The sequence below is a fragment of the Phalaenopsis equestris genome, unplaced genomic scaffold, assembly GCF_001263595.1.
Source record: "Phalaenopsis equestris unplaced genomic scaffold, ASM126359v1 Scaffold000002, whole genome shotgun sequence".
Lineage (NCBI taxonomy): Eukaryota > Viridiplantae > Streptophyta > Magnoliopsida > Asparagales > Orchidaceae > Phalaenopsis > Phalaenopsis equestris.
In genome coordinates this window covers 64,098,521-64,114,290 of record NW_018164444.1, presented here as the reverse complement: position 1 = coordinate 64,114,290, position 15,770 = coordinate 64,098,521, and the positions used below count along the sequence as shown (strand labels likewise).

Sequence of the window (15,770 nt, the reverse complement as noted above, 5' to 3'; positions counted from 1 at the left end):
CGTGCTGACAACCAACTATCTGTGGTCAATGACACACACACACATCATCAGCGGGCGACATAATCGTTGATAGTTGACCGTTCAGAGGTGCGGAGGTGTAAGTCAGACGGAATATTTTGTAGAATCATGGAGCCAGGAAAACACACGAAGAATTTTAGTTTTGATAAATTGGGATAATTGAGAATGTTGAGGTAATTACGAAAATGGTCACGGTTTATTCGGATAAAATCCACTGGTCCTTCTCGTCTTCTTCCTGGAGGGGAAAGAGGGAGCGCTTTCTTCTCCCACAGGTCACCGTGCGACTCATTTCTTGCCACAGAAGCCTCCTCAAACTTTCTCCTCCTCTACTTCCATACGATCAATTAAAGCAAAAGCGTGCATAATCTCTCTCCTTTCCCTCCTCGATTTCTTCGCGGAGTTTTCTCTCCTCCATAGACATAGACACAAGCTAATTCGTCTTCCTAACCGACTCCTTTTTTTTCTTCTCAACCTTTGCGCTTCGGCTTCCAAATCCACCCAAGTATCTTGCCTTTTGGTGTGATTGATTTCACCATCTTGGTCAAAGGATCCCGCGGAAGAGTTCATAAAGGCGTCGCCTTGTTTCTTTGCAGCATCAGGCGTGTGGATTTTTGAGCTGGGATTTGTTCCCGAAGACTTGCGGTCTGTGATTGCCTTTTGCGGATTTTGTGTTGGGTATGAGAAAGTTAGGGTTTAGGAGTTCCATTTTGGGTTGTGTTGTGAACTGTTGTTTGAATTTTTTATTTGATTTTCATGATTTTAAGGTTTTGTTTAGGTCGATTAGGGTTTGCCCGTCGGAGGAGTTGGGAAGATGAGTTCCAGGTCTAGTATTTCGACGGAGGAATTCGTCCCCGGGAGGAAGCTGCTGGTTCATATTGCTGAGAATGGTCATAGCTACGAGTTTGAATGCGATGGCTCAACCCCTGTGGAGGCGATCCAAAGGTCGATCGAGTCGCTCTGTGGAGTGCATATCGGCGATCAGCTCCTCCTCTGCAGGAACACTTCGTTGGACTCTCAGAATACATTAGCCCACTATAAGCTTCCACAGGATGACAGTGAAGTTTTCGTTTACAATAAATCCAGACTCCTTGCCGACTCTCCCCTTCCACCATCTGAAACAATCGATATACCCAATGCCGCAGTCCCAGCTCCTCCTTCACCGTCTCAAAGCCCTCACCCCTTGGACGACGCATCGGATCCTGCTTTAAAGGCTTTGGGCTCCTACGAGCGTCAATTTCGTTTCCACTTCCAGTTCGCAAATGTCATATATGGATCCACACGATCGAAATTCGAGGTCTGCAAGCGGCTGTTGAGGGAGATGCAGGTTCAGGAGAGAGCTTTAGAGACTGCTCAGGGAAATCTGGGCCATACTTTCAGGAAATTACAGCAAAGATACACTGATTTCATCAAATGCTTCAATCAGCAGCATCGGTATCACTCTGAACTCCTGAAAAATTTTGAGAGGGATGTGGAAAGGTTGAGGTCAGTCAAGCTCCATCCTTTGCTTCAAAATGATTCGAGGAAATGTTTGCTAGATCTTGTGAAGGAGAATGATCTGCGGAAATGGGCAGATAATTGCTTCAATTCACATAAGCAGTTTGAAGTTAAAGTTTCTCAGTTGAAGCAGAACTTTGGAGAACTTAGTAGAAGGGTGGATGGTGTGTTTCATGATATGGATTCTACTGGAATTAAGGAGTTGGAACTGATGATGAAAGATCATCAAATATTTCTCAATGATCAGAAAAGTATATTGCAGTCATTAAGGTTAGTTTTAACTTTCATATTCTGTTATAACATTAATGTGCCCTTATGTTTCATAATTGATGTCTAAGAACCCTCATTATTTTGTCTGAGTTCTAGGGGCTTTTTGGTAATTGATTTAGTAAATCCAAGATTTCAAGCAAAACTGTGAAGGAATTGTGAAACAATAGGATTTACTAAATCTTAGATTTAAAATTTGCCCTGTTTTTTTTCTATCTGGTAAGATTTTGAGTTAAAACTTAAATCCATTAACAGGACAGCCACTTAGAGTTTCAGATTTTGCTGCTAGCAAATGCTAAGCTTTATTACTATTATTATTATTTTGCTTTATTTGCTCCACTTTTTGTTGAAATTCTTAGAATATGTTGCATATTAGTTATAATGTTTGTTTGATTTGGTTATACCACTGTGCAATCTAGTATATGTTGTTTGACAATTCTTTTGAGATTTGATGTAAAAAAAATACCGACTTATTATAAGAGGTCAAAATTTTCAGCTTTAGCCGTCATTTTTTTAATGCTCTCTTGTTTTCCTGTATTGTTAAACCAATTTTACGTATTTATTCTATAATGTTATGCATATTGTCAAATAAATTATGACATGTTTAATGCAATGTTTTGAAGGTGCATTTGTTAATTCGTATCATCATACAACTATAATTTGCTGTCAGAAGTTATATTTTAGAGGCATTTTACCCAAACATAGGCCTAAAATGAGGCCATTGGATCAAGTAATGCTTGCGAGTTGCCCCCTTCATGCACTTATTTTCTCTTTGGACCTTTCTGAAGTTGAAATTTTTTTTGGCTAGTTAGTTCATTACCTTATATTTTCATTGATGAAAACCGTATGAATCCTACTAATAGTTGAATATGAATTTATTGAATCCTATCAAATCTCATCCAAACAGGTGTTATGTATTCATTGATTCTAAAAATATGATTTTGTTGCTTAATCTGAGCATTTTAATATTCTGCTAATCTCCATTAATTTGTATTTATGGATTCAAAAGATAGATATCATTTCTGTTTGAATGGATGTGTAGCTTTAATGAAGTCCTAATTTGTGGCCACTTTGCAAATCTTTCTTCTCCATTGACAATTGTCTTAGAGCTGCACATGAAGGTTTCCTTCAGTACCCAAATTTTTATCCATTACTAATCTTGTAACCTTTGGGGTAACTCCTCTCTTTCATCTCTCTTTTTTTTAAACAGTAGTTTTTGTTTCTATATGTGCCCATGTTATCGAGCTTTTGCTTTATTTCTCTCATGCCCAAATAACCTATTTTATTTTCTACAACCTTATCTTTTTTATTGCTACTTTAGCAGTGATAAGAACTCACCAAGCTGTTCGGTTACCATCGGTAACCCACCAATTATTAGATTCTTACCCGACATCAAGAACCTTTTATTATGTTTAGTCTTTTCTTTATATATTCTTGACATCTACGTTTATTTTTTTGTTTTAAGGCTTGCTTGTCTTTACTATGTCGAACAATCTAATTAGAGATCCTTGCCTTAGCTCTAATAATTTTTGAAATATTGTTCGTAGAGATTTAGTTTGAGTTCCTTCGTTTTGGTGACTGATTTGTAAATTCCAAAATATGTCAAAGTTGCTTTTTTGCTATTTCAATAATTCTATTTTATTCCTCATCTTTACATTATTGGATATTTGAAGTTTAACTTTTAATGTCAAGGATTGAGATAGGGGAGTGGTTACAATATGAGTTGAATCCTTCTTTCTGTGATTGTCTTTGGACCGTAGAATTTTAATATATGAAAATATCCACACCCCAAATTATATTGGGGTTGTTTGTGTTCACTTTTGATTTTTGTTTTTGTTTTTGTTTTTTAAATGTTGTTTTGTTTATGTTTTGATTTAAAATAAAACATGTTTGATATGACATAATATTTTTAGTTGCTTTTAAAAAAACTTAAGACAACTTTATATATTTTGAGTGTTTTCTTAATAAAAATAAATACAAAAGTAAAAAACAAAATTGATCCCAAACACGCTCTTAATGATCTGTCCAGGTGAAGTAATACAACCTTCTACAAGCTAACATTGATTTGTATTTTTGGTGAATGTTGTTTTGCATGCAATCGTGTATATTTTAACCTTTTATGTGGATTTTATTTTATGTTTCTCTATTGGTTGAAAATGTTTTTTTCTTACCCCTTGAGTTTTTTGTTTGTATTCTATTGAACTATTGATGCAGCCTGCTTGTAAGAAGGTTTGATTTGTAATATTTATTATATTTAGTTTTGTTAGCTAGTTGTTAATAATTTTTTTCTTTTTAGAAGATTTACATACAATTCAATTTCTATGTATTTACATATCCAACACCTAAACTTCACTTTTTGCATGCATTCCACCTTACCTTTGCATGAAAAGGTGTATTTCATGTTTCAAAAGTTAAAATGGTGGTATTTTTGATGTGATATGAAATATTGGTGGTATGAATATAAAATGTAAAATTTAGGCGTTAGATATGTAAATACATATGAATAGGGTGGTACGTATCTAAACACTCCTTTTCATGAAATTGTAAAGAGCTTTTTTATTCCAGATATTCTCTGTTAGATTTAGTTTTTCTAGCTTAAAACATAGGTATCCTTTCTATTTAATTAAGTTTAATTTAAATCTACCTTTAATCTTGAACCAATCATTATCATCATCTGTAGCCTTATTACAATCACTTGGAGTTAGTTTTAGTAATATTTTTCTCCTTTCATTCATCTTGAGGTTTGTTTTTGGATTGAGTCATATTATCCCCATAGCTTTTACACATTTAACCGTTAGTCTACTATTGTTTCCCCTTATTCTTTTCAAATGTACTCTCGGTGCTTGTTTTGCTAGTTCTGTAGTGCGTCTTCTGCTCTAGTTTGCACCTACACAAATCACTTAAATGTGCTACCCTGTCTTTCTATATCTTCTAACCTTGGTATGTGTTTATTATAAGGGGCAATTACATACATACCACTCAATTCCAATGCATTTACATATTTAACACAAACTTTACTTTTTTACATTTATTTATCTTTTATATCATATCAAAAATATCATTTTTTTTACTTTTAAAAAGTGAAATACACTATTTCATGCATATGAAAAGTGGTATTTTGGTGAAAATAAAATTTTAGGTGTCAGGTATGCGAGTAAGTCTTCCTTATTTTAATTATTTATCAATCTATTTTTGAGAGACATCTGAAGATCATGATTGGCCTGATGCTTTTCCTATAAAAGCGTGGTTGTGCGATCAAGTTTAGATTCACGTCTTGGGTATTTTCTTAACATGATTACCAGTTCTGAAACTTGAACAAGTTCTTTTTTTATTTTTCTTTTTTTCTAAGTTCCATGAATGCTAATTTGATTGATTGTTACTTGTGCAGCAAAGATGTCGGCACCGTTAAAAGGCTCGTGGATGATTGCATAAACTATCAATCATCGAAACCTCTTCGTCCTCACGATGCTATTTCAGGCCTCGGCTCCATGTATGAAGTTCATGAAAAAAATCATCTTCCCAACGTGCAGAACTGCGATCACACCATTGCAAAGTTGCTCGCTAACTCGACGGCGAAGAAAAATGAGACGAATATGGCAGTACATTTCTGCATGCAGAAAGTAAAGTCCTCTCAGTTAAGCATCAAAGACACCATGAATGAGCTCCATGCTTTTCAGGAGGTGATGGGGCACAAGGAAAAGGAATTTGATGATTTAATGCTCGTTAATGGAATCAGCCATGCTTACCGTGCTTGTCTTGCAGAGGTGGTGAGGAGAAAGTCATATTCGAAGCTCTACATGGGTCTAGCGGGTCAGTGTGCAGAAAAGTTAGCAGCTGATAGGGAGACAGAGATTCGAAGGCGCGAAGGTTTTTGTAAAGCTTGGAGTAAATATATTCCACATGATATCTTAGCTTCTTTGGGGCTGTTTGACTCACCCAGTCAGTGTAATGTTAGCATCTATCCTTTCGATACAAACCTCGTCAATATTGATGTTGGCGATATTGATCGCTACGCTCCTCCGGCGCTTATAGGAGTTCAGCCTAGATTCGAGACGAGTAAATCGGGTCGGAGCGATGGAGTGGCATCAGCAGATAACTCGAATTTAACCACATCTGAAGAAAATGCTGTAGCTTCTTGTGAGAAGGTTGATTTTCACGGCCTGATCGAAGGCTGCCTTCCGGTAGATATATCCGGAACGAGCAGGTTAGAAGTTGAAAATGCACAACTAAAAGCTGACCTCGCCTCTGCCATTGCCATCATCTGTTCTTCCAATGCGGGAACCAGATACGAAACCTTTGATGAAGCGGAGTCCGAAAATTTGCTCAAAACTATCAAGGATAAGACGGCTGAAGCTCTTCATTCTAAGGATGAGTACATAAGGCACATCCAGTCTTTGCTAAATATGAAGCAGGTTCAATGCTCGACTTATGAAAAACGTATTCACGAGCTCGAGCAGAGATTGGTGGATCGATATAATGCGGGACAGAATATTTCCACTAATAAGAAGGCTTCCGAGTCTTTTATTTCTGAGCTGAAAATTGATGGCTATAGAGGTGATATTTTTGGAGATGAAGAGGCTCCTCCCATTGCTTTTGTTTCAACTGTAACAATGGAGGAGGCTTCTTGTACATCTGCTTCTGTTGATCTCAGACTCGATCTTATAAGTATGCAACCAGGTAAACTCGGTGAGGGGGGTGACGAAAACATGGTTGATTTGTTGGGTATGGTAACTACGAGCTCGTTAGATCCTTCGCATAAGGTTATTGATGCATCAATGTTAGAGCCGTCTCATGATGATCATGAAGCTGGAGATGATGATGAAGAGAGTGTTGTTCGTGCAGAAAAAGATAAAGTTGGTGAAACAGAGACAGGATCGAGCGAAGAGGCACAACAGATGAGGTTGACCTCAAATAGTTCTGATGTTGGCACGAGGCTTTGTGGCATTTTCAGCTGTGGAATTGCGGCTAACCCCAGTTTGGAGTCAAAAATAATTGATAATGTTGTGTTGGACCTTCAGAGCACCGTTGCGGAGAGGTCGAGACAGTTTGATATGTCTGAAAATAAGGTCAAAGCCGCTTTGGAGGAGATATGTTCTCTCAAAAGGGAGCTGGAGATTAGACGGAATCTTCTTGATGAATCACAGGTATTTTGTGCTGGTTGCTTTTTGCTAAGTAGATTTTTTTAAGTTTAATTAAACATACTATAGGAGAGAAGCTGAAAATGATCTTTGTACTATTTGTATGTGGCCAGTTTAGTCACAGTTAGTACATATTTCTAATTTAAACCCTTGAATCCTTAAAATTGATCCCAGATCATCTATGTTAAAGTTGTCCAAATTGACGATAAATGTGTGATGACTTCTTGTTGAAGTTATGGGAGGAGGGTGTTTCAGCAAATAAAAAGTTTATAATTGTTCTTTTTTACTTAGCATAGATTGGACCTTTTAGTGAACAGGCTTGGGTTATTTTTATAAACAAAATGAAAAGCTAACCTAATAAAAAAAATACATGTCAATCTTTAGGGCTTTATGAGACATCAATTGAGTGCCTCTAACTACTACTTTTTTCTATGTTTTCGAGTAGAGTTAGGATTAACACCTACTTTCTTTGCTAATGAATCAGTCTAGCTCTAAACTTTATTAAAGGGGCATTTGCATAAAACTAGCTTAAGATTGGTATTTTTAAGCAAACTAACATTATCAAAATATTAGAAATATAAAAAATAGTTTGTTTATTTTGTAAAATAATTTTATACATACATAATATATGTGTGGATTTTTAGAACTCTCACATACATGTCTGGGTCATTTATATTTCTATTATTTTTTTTCTGAACTAATTTTGCCGAGATCTGGATTAATATTATAATTCTATAACAATTCTAGTGCATAGTTGTACTAAGGTTGAAAAAAAGCAGTCATGTTCGTTTCCACGTGGTTTCAAAAGCCTGACATAATTATCAGGATTAACTAATATTATTTGTAAAATATAAATATTTACTAGCTTTTTTCAATAAAAAAAAACAACAAGCATCCTTTTTTAAGGAAAAAAAATAAATTGACAAATTGTCGATTTTTCAAACCTAGAATGATGAAAGGATGATTGAGCTTATTGTTTGATGACTCATTAGTTCTCTTAAGTCTTTGAAACTTTAAATGCATTTGTCAAACTGATATGATCCGACCTCAAAATTAGCACACTTTTCCACAGAAATTAGGACAAACACATTTTCTTTAAAAAAAATCAAAGAACTCAACAAGAATACAAAGATAAACACCTACAATTTGAGAGGTAGGCGGTCTCTCTCAACTCCTACAATTCAAGAGGTAGGAAATCTCTCTCAAAGCCTAGACCTAAGACTCACAACTCCATCTCATGCATAAACATAATCCTAGACATAACAAACCTATTTATACTCAAAACAACAATGATAGTAATAATAATAATAGACTAAATTACCCTTAGGCATACAACATACAAAATGCCCAGAGGCCAGGCACCAACGTAACAATAATTCCACCGAAAAATACCTTGCCCTCAAGGTGAGAAACAATGAGTGTTCCTCCACCACAATTATCTCTATTTCTTCATCTTCTGCCTCTTTGTCACGCGTTATGAAAACTTGTAATTTTCGATCCTTGCAACGGTGTCGTGTGGTAAATTTCTCATTACACCGAGAACATACCCCTTGGCTTGCTTCTGAATCTCTATTTCTGTTAGACGCTGAGTGTTGTTCCCAGTTGTAATCCATTATTTGTGTCTCTTGCAGTTTTCCTCTGGACTTCCATTGTTTGGTATTGTCATGTCTTTAGGATTTCGGTATGATGTTTCATTATTGTCATGGTTTTATGAGGTAGACCTAGGAAAACTTGGGCTTATTGTATAAAAAATGATCTTAATTTACTAGAACTAAATGAAAATATGACGCGATGGAGAAAAAAGATTCATGTAGCCGACCCCACGTAGTGGGATTAAGGCTTTGATATTGTTGTTGTTGTTGGTATGATGCTCCATTAGTGTTGCTCCTGTTGCCCATCTTCATGTGATTCTAGTCCTCTACCATTTGAACTAGCTCCATCGTCTCTCTCAATTCCCGCAGTCTCAGTAGCCGAATTGATGCTCGTATGTTTGGCTTTAGGGCCTTCATGGAATTTCCCTTCAATCCTACTTTAGAGATTCATCTCAACTGTCCCGATAATAGCTCAAATCTCTCCTTGTATTCTATGACCGTCCCCTCCTAAATCAAGGCATAGAATTCTCGTGTAAGTTTCCCTCTCGAATTGCTCAGAAACGTTTCAACAAACAATCTTTGAATTTCTTTAATGAATGGATCGAGTACTAGCCCCCCTCCATTGAAACCAGACTAGAGCTTTCCTTTCCAAACATAACCCTGCCGCCATGAGTTTCTCCTCACCGTTTAGTCCATTCACCGCAAAGTATTGTTCCACCCGATACACCTACCCCTGTACGTCTTCCCCCTCATAAATTGACATCTTCAACTTCTCAACTCTAACATTTCCACCATAACTTCCTCTCCCTCCGTTGTTTTCCCCTATATATTAAGGGTAAAACTCTCTCATTCGATTATAGCCATATCCCCTTCCTATATCTCTCATTTCTTCTTTGTGGTCCCCCACACCTCTTGTTGTATAATATTTTCTCCATATTTAAACCCAACTATCTTCATCAGAAATCTTTAATCCACCCCCCGTCGGAGCCCTGATAGGGGTTTGTGACGGTGGATGTTCTTCATGTTCGTCTATTTTCCTTTCATTTTAGCCAATAAATCTTCGGCCAATCCTTGGATAGGGTTTGTAAATTGAACTGTGAGCGATGTCTTGAATTGCATCTCAATAAGCTTCTTTATCGTCTCTCAAATCCTCCCCCCCCTTCCCCTCCTGCTCTCAAATCAGTCCTCCATTATGTTCTCGATGGAAGAAAACGTATACTCTATGGCAGCGAACCTTTCTTCCATCCAAAATCTGATTTTGCTGATCTCTTCTTCTAATTTTTTCTCTAAATCAACCACTTTTTTTTTGCTGCCATCACTCCTAAAAATGTTTTTGTTCACAATGTATGAAAACATCTTCATGCTGAAATTCTGTTTTGTCATCGATCTGGATAGCGTCGCTACCAGTGAGTTGAATACAGTAGCTTGGTACGTGAAATAAAGTCTATAGGTTGAAATTCGTTGTAGAAATTATATTTGCTGAAATCAAGCACATATTAGTGCAAACTGAGAATTTAGATGGTAGATTTGGGTTTGCAGACTCCTTAACCCTTACTCTGATAGCTCGAATCGTGTCACTGTAGCCGAAATCCATCATAAGGCTCGGATGCCGCCAGAATTGGAGAAAATTGGAGTTTCAGGTCGTTGTACGTCGCTTCCTCGCTCGCCGCTGCCTTCACAGTCGACTCTAGAGGAAGAGAAGAATGGGAGTTTCGGTCTATGTACGCCGCTTCCCTGCTACTTTCGTGACTATATCGCAAGGTTCGGTTACAAAGGCGACACACTCCAATAGTGATTGCCTTTCCAAGGCGAGGACGATGTGGGAGGAGAACGATGGAAATTGCAGGCCCCTATAAGCTGGGGTCCCGTCATTTACCTTCTTTGTGATCCTGTACTTGCATCTCTGTAGTAGCCCAATTGCACGCGTATTTGAACTTTCTGCGTGAGCATCCTTCCTCCAAGAGCCATGATCCAAGCAGGTAACCTATTTTTTCTTTCTGATTTTCTAGTCGATGCTCTAATACCACTTTGATATGATATGATCTGAAAATCGGCGCACTTTTCCACATAAATTAGGGTAAGCACAAATTTCTTTCAATAAATCAAAGAACTCAACTAGAATAAAAAGATAAACACCTACAATTCGAGAGGTAGGCGATTTCTCGCAAACTCTAGACATAATACTCACAACTCAATCTCATGCATAAAACTAGCCCTAGACATAAGAAACCTATTTATAACCAATAATAATAATAATAATAATAATAATAGAATACTAAGTTGTCTTTAAACATACAAAAGATAAAATTACCCTTAGGTCAGGCATCATCGTAACACAAACTAACAAACTTTCTACCTAAACATTTAAGAGGTTTCCTTGCTAGCCTAAAATACAATTGAAGAATAGTTTCTCATTTCTTTTATTACAGAATTTGGTATGCCGAAAAACAAATTTAATAAAATCAATAAAAAAAATACATCAAATCAACAAATTCATCAATATTTTGAAATAAAAAAAATGTATATATAACATACAAAGTTTGATATTTATACTTATAAACACCTTGTTGTCATATACCTATGCATGAAAAAGGTGCATTTCACTCTCAGAAAGATAATGTTGCAGTATTTTTGATGTGATGTTAAGCATTTGAGTGGTATGCATGTAAAAATGAATGTTTAGGTGTTAGATATGCATGTTTAAGTTCTCGAAGTCTTTGAAACTTTAAAGGCACACTGTCAAACAAATTCTCGGCCTAAACATTTCAGAGGTTTTTTGCCAGACTAAAATTAAATAGAAGATTATTACTTATTTCTTTAATTACAGAATTTGGTATGCTGAAAAATAATTACATTAAATCAACAGATGATATTATGCGACTAAAATGATCGCAAATGAACAGTCCAGTGACTAGTTTAAACTTCTTTGATATTTATGATTTAAATTGTATGTGCATTCAGTTTTTTCTCTAAATTATTGATTTTTATCATGAAGTTATTGATTAATTTTGTCTAATTGGCATGACGGTCTGTTATAACATTAGTTTACTCGCACACTATATCATTAATACTTTAACTCAATTTTGTTAACTTAGATCAAAATTTAAGCTATTTTGATCTGGGCTAATTTTAGGAGAAAATATTTTTATAATGGTTTTCACCAATTTTTATTTTTTGAAGTTAGTGACAGTAAGCAATTATCATTCATATATTTTTCATAATTTTTTTATTTCCTCTTGGAAGTTTTATTTTTAATTGATTTCTTTTATTTTCAAGCCACCTAGAAGCCGTTTGGTTTGCTATATTTCGGGTATAAAGTATTGTAAATGAAGGTTTTGGCATTTGGTTTTGATGAAGTAGAAATACATAGTAAAGTTTTGAGGAATTTAAAACTCGCCAGTTCATTTTTGTTGGACTAAAAATTGGCCAATTTTTAGTACAGTGTGCCGCCTATCGCCGTCGCTGCCACATTTGTCATCTTAATTATTGGTTGCATGGTACCGGTTGCCTTGCCACGACCACCATTGATGCCCTCCTTCACCTGCACTGCCAACATAGTCATTGCCGTTTGCCACAATTGGCCGATGCTACCATCATCCTCCACTCTGCCGCTGCCTCGCCATTTCAATGACTACCCCGCTAGGGTTTACTTTGAATTCATTTTATTTCACAGTAAACATCCAAAATAAAAAATAAAAAAAAATCTCCCGCTTTGGTTTTCATTCGGCCAAAAGACTCACATCTCAAATACACTACATTTATTTTATATTGTATTTCTTTTCATTCTGTATTTCTTTTTCAGCAAACCAAATGGCCCTCTGTTCTATATAGTTTTGTCAAGTGCTTCTTATTAGAGCGCAGGCTAAATGCTTCTTAATCAATTTAGAATCATCTATTGCAAAAGTTACAACTTCTTTAGATAAATCGTTTGGCAAGGGATCCCTTCAATTATAGAGATTCAAGTTTCTCCCAAACTCTCATGGCCGATTGCTCTTCTAAAACCTTTTACGGAACTTCATCTCCCAGACCGATTAGAACCACATTGTCGGTTTTATTGGCAAGATCTCTTCGAAATTTTGCTTCATCCCATGAAAACAACTTCCTTTTTCTCTACTATCCAAATACTGAAGTCATTTTAACCTGTAAATTGTCCATCTCAAATCTTGCCAATGGTGTGAATATGCCAATGCATGAGCTCTTGCACCAATTGAAGAACAAAAGAGAGAATAAATAAAACTTTCAGCATTTTCTGCTCTTGATTCTTGCGCTTTTTTTTATGCCTACTCCGCCTACTATAATAAATGTAATCAATAGAAAGAGAGAGTGAGTGAGTGAGAGAGAGAGGCCCTGCACCACTTGGTTAAGTAAATGGGTTCTTTACCCCGCGCACATGACATGAGCATTTTGTGTACATCCCGAACTCTCACTCATCGACATATTGCCTAATTTGGCCTAATGGCGTCACAGTTCTGTCCCATTGATGTAACTTCTCAGGAGGTCTCCTAGCCTGAGAGTGCTCGAGTACACTTAAATTTAGAGTTTCTAATGAAATTTCAACCATTGCACGTAAAAGCATTTAAGAGTTCAACTTCATTCTAGTAAAGGGATTTTACACTTCTTTTTATTTATTTATTTAGTTGGAATGGATTTCTCCTTGAATTTTTTTGAAGATTATCTTTTTATTTGTAGTTATTGCATCAATTTATTTTTAGGGAAGATTTACTTACATACCCCTCAGATTCTGGGTATTTACATATCTAATATCTGAACATTAATTTTTACAGACATGTCACTTTATCTATGCATGAAAAGATGTATTTCACTTTTTAAAAGTTAAAATGGTTGTACTTTTGATATGATATAAAAGATCTGGGTGGCATTAAATGGAAAAACTATAGTTTAGGTGTTCGATATATAATTACATATTGTTGCGCGGTATGTATCTAAATTCCCCAACTTTTAAACATCTGATGAATTTTAGTTTTCTATCAAGATAAATAAATCAGTCTTTTACTGTAAAAACAGATGAATTGTGCTCACTTAGAGAACTGCCTACATGAAGCAAGAGAAGAGGCTCGTACTAATCTCTGTGCTGCTGAAAGAAGAGCATCAGAATATAATGCTTTGCGGGCGACTGCTGTGAAGATGCATGGTTTATTCGAAAGGTTTCGTAACTGCGTCACTGCATTGGACGGATCGGTTAATTTTTCAGACTCATTGCGCTCTTTCGCTCTTTCTTTGGGAAGGTATTATTACTGAATTTATTCTCCATTTTTTATGGTTTTTTACCACAAATACCACACAATTCTGATGTATTTACATGCCTAACACTTAAACTTTCATATTGACATACATAACACTCTAATCTTTAATATCATATAAAAAGTACCACTGCTGCTAACTTTTTATAAGTACACCATTTCATGCATATGTTCATAGCACCAAAGTGTTATAATGTAGATATCAAACTTTAGGTGTTAGATATGTAAATACAAAGGAATTGTGTGATATGTATGTAAATTTACCTAACTTTTAACCTCTAGATAATTTTCTATTCCAAATATTCTTAACTACATTTTCGTCTTACAGTTGAAGTTTTGGGCGGTATAAATGTAAAAGTGAAATTTAGGTTTAGATATGTAAATACGTAGGAATTGAGTGGTACATATGTAAATCAAAATTACTGAGAATATCCGACCAAAGAGACAGTTCTTTGAAGTATTAAATTTGGTTTGAGATGGATACTAATTCTGGTTGATTCCTCTTTTGTTACCTCTTCTCAAAATATCATCTTTGGGTGAAGATTTAGTCGGTGTATGACGACCCGGAGTCTTTCCTGCTAAATTTTAGTTTTAAATTGTAAATTTTGTGTTACCTTTTTTCTGAAATTTTTCGTGTTTTTCGTTGCATTTAGCGGGTCTGCTGATGATGAAGATGATGTCTCTGCCAACTTTCGAGCATGCATCATCGTCATTGCAGATAAAGTGAGCGTTCTTAACCGACGAATCGAGCAACTCAGTAAGCAAATGGAGGATCAAAGAGAATTGATTAAAACCTTGTACAGAAAACATCAGCTTGAAAAACAGGTATTTACATTTTCTGTTGTTAATTCTAAAGTAAACTTTTGGTCTTCTTTTTTTTTTTTATGTTTTTCTTATTTGAAATGATACATTTATGTGTGCGACGATCAAACCAAGTGAGATTTTGAAAAAATGAAAATTATCGGTTGGGGTTTTATCATGAATTTTGATATTTGAGGGAGAATTTGAAAAATGAATGAAACAGGGGTTTGATCTGTAAATAACAATATTTTGAGTGATCTGCTTGCTATTGAACCTTTTATTTTTCTTCTTATGCCCTTCGCATTAATTGTTTTTACACTTTATTGGGATATGCTTGACTCTCTATAAAAATTTACTTGTGAGGTATGTAAATACTAATACATAAGGAGTGTGTGCTATGTATGTAAATTCCCTAAATAAAAATTTTAATTATTTTTTCAATATCCTTTTTCTCAAAAGGCAAGCAAGGAGAAGATATCTTTTCTCCGCATGGAGGTTCATGAGCTCGCCGCTTTCGTTCTAAACCCCGCCGGAAATTATGAAGCAATGAATCGAAACTGCCCGAACTATTTCCTCTCGTCCGAATCTGTCGCCCTCTTCACCGAACATTCGAGCCGACCGGCGTACATAATTGGCCAAATCGTCCACATCGAGAAGCAGATCGCGAGGCCGCAGCCTTCTTCATCTCAAGCCAGCCAAGATGAGGAAGGGGAGACCATATGTTCTTCAAAATCTGGTAAAAATACTTGTAACCCTTATGGACTTGCTGTTGGGTCTGAATATTTTATAGTAACAGTGGCTATGCTACCTGATACCATTCATTCTACTACTATTGCTACTACTACCGCTACTTCCTGATCCTGCCTGTGCCTGAAATGAGGGAAGAGAAAATAACTGTAAATATATAAATAGACTTTTTGGGTTAGGCTTTTCTGTAAATATTAAGCCTTTTATGTAAATAATTCCAACCTTCTGATCTGATGCAATATATATAAGCCTCGTGAAGATTTGCTGTGCTGAAGCTTTCTAATCAGCTTTTTAAAGCTTTAGGTCATTTGAGATTACTTTTTTTTTATATAAATTTAATTTAATATATATATATCTATGTATGTATGTCGAGCACCGTCATTGTTGGGAGTTCATGGATAAGTTGATTATAAATATAATTCATATATATATATATATATATATATATATAT

At 35.7% G+C, this 15,770-nt stretch overlaps 1 protein-coding gene across 3 annotated transcripts; it reads left to right on the top strand.

Annotated features, from left to right (window-relative positions):
* Nucleotides 1-241: 241 nt before the first annotated feature.
* LOC110022906 (autophagy-related protein 11) lies at nucleotides 242-15,583 on the top strand. 3 transcript variants are annotated; one of them, XM_020722062.1, is made up of 6 exons: nucleotides 242-660; nucleotides 794-1,782; nucleotides 5,168-6,923; nucleotides 13,535-13,755; nucleotides 14,424-14,595; nucleotides 15,031-15,583. In XM_020722062.1, exons 2-6 carry the CDS (start codon nucleotides 830-832, stop codon nucleotides 15,427-15,429), a joined length of 3,501 nt encoding a protein of 1,166 aa, XP_020577721.1. In that variant the 5' UTR covers nucleotides 242-660; nucleotides 794-829; the 3' UTR covers nucleotides 15,430-15,583. The 3 variants fall into 3 exon arrangements, with proteins under 3 accessions (XP_020577721.1, XP_020577738.1, XP_020577730.1); XM_020722079.1 differs by having other exon boundaries at nucleotides 242-693; nucleotides 803-1,782; XM_020722071.1 differs by having other exon boundaries at nucleotides 242-693.
* Nucleotides 15,584-15,770: the final 187 nt, after the last annotated feature.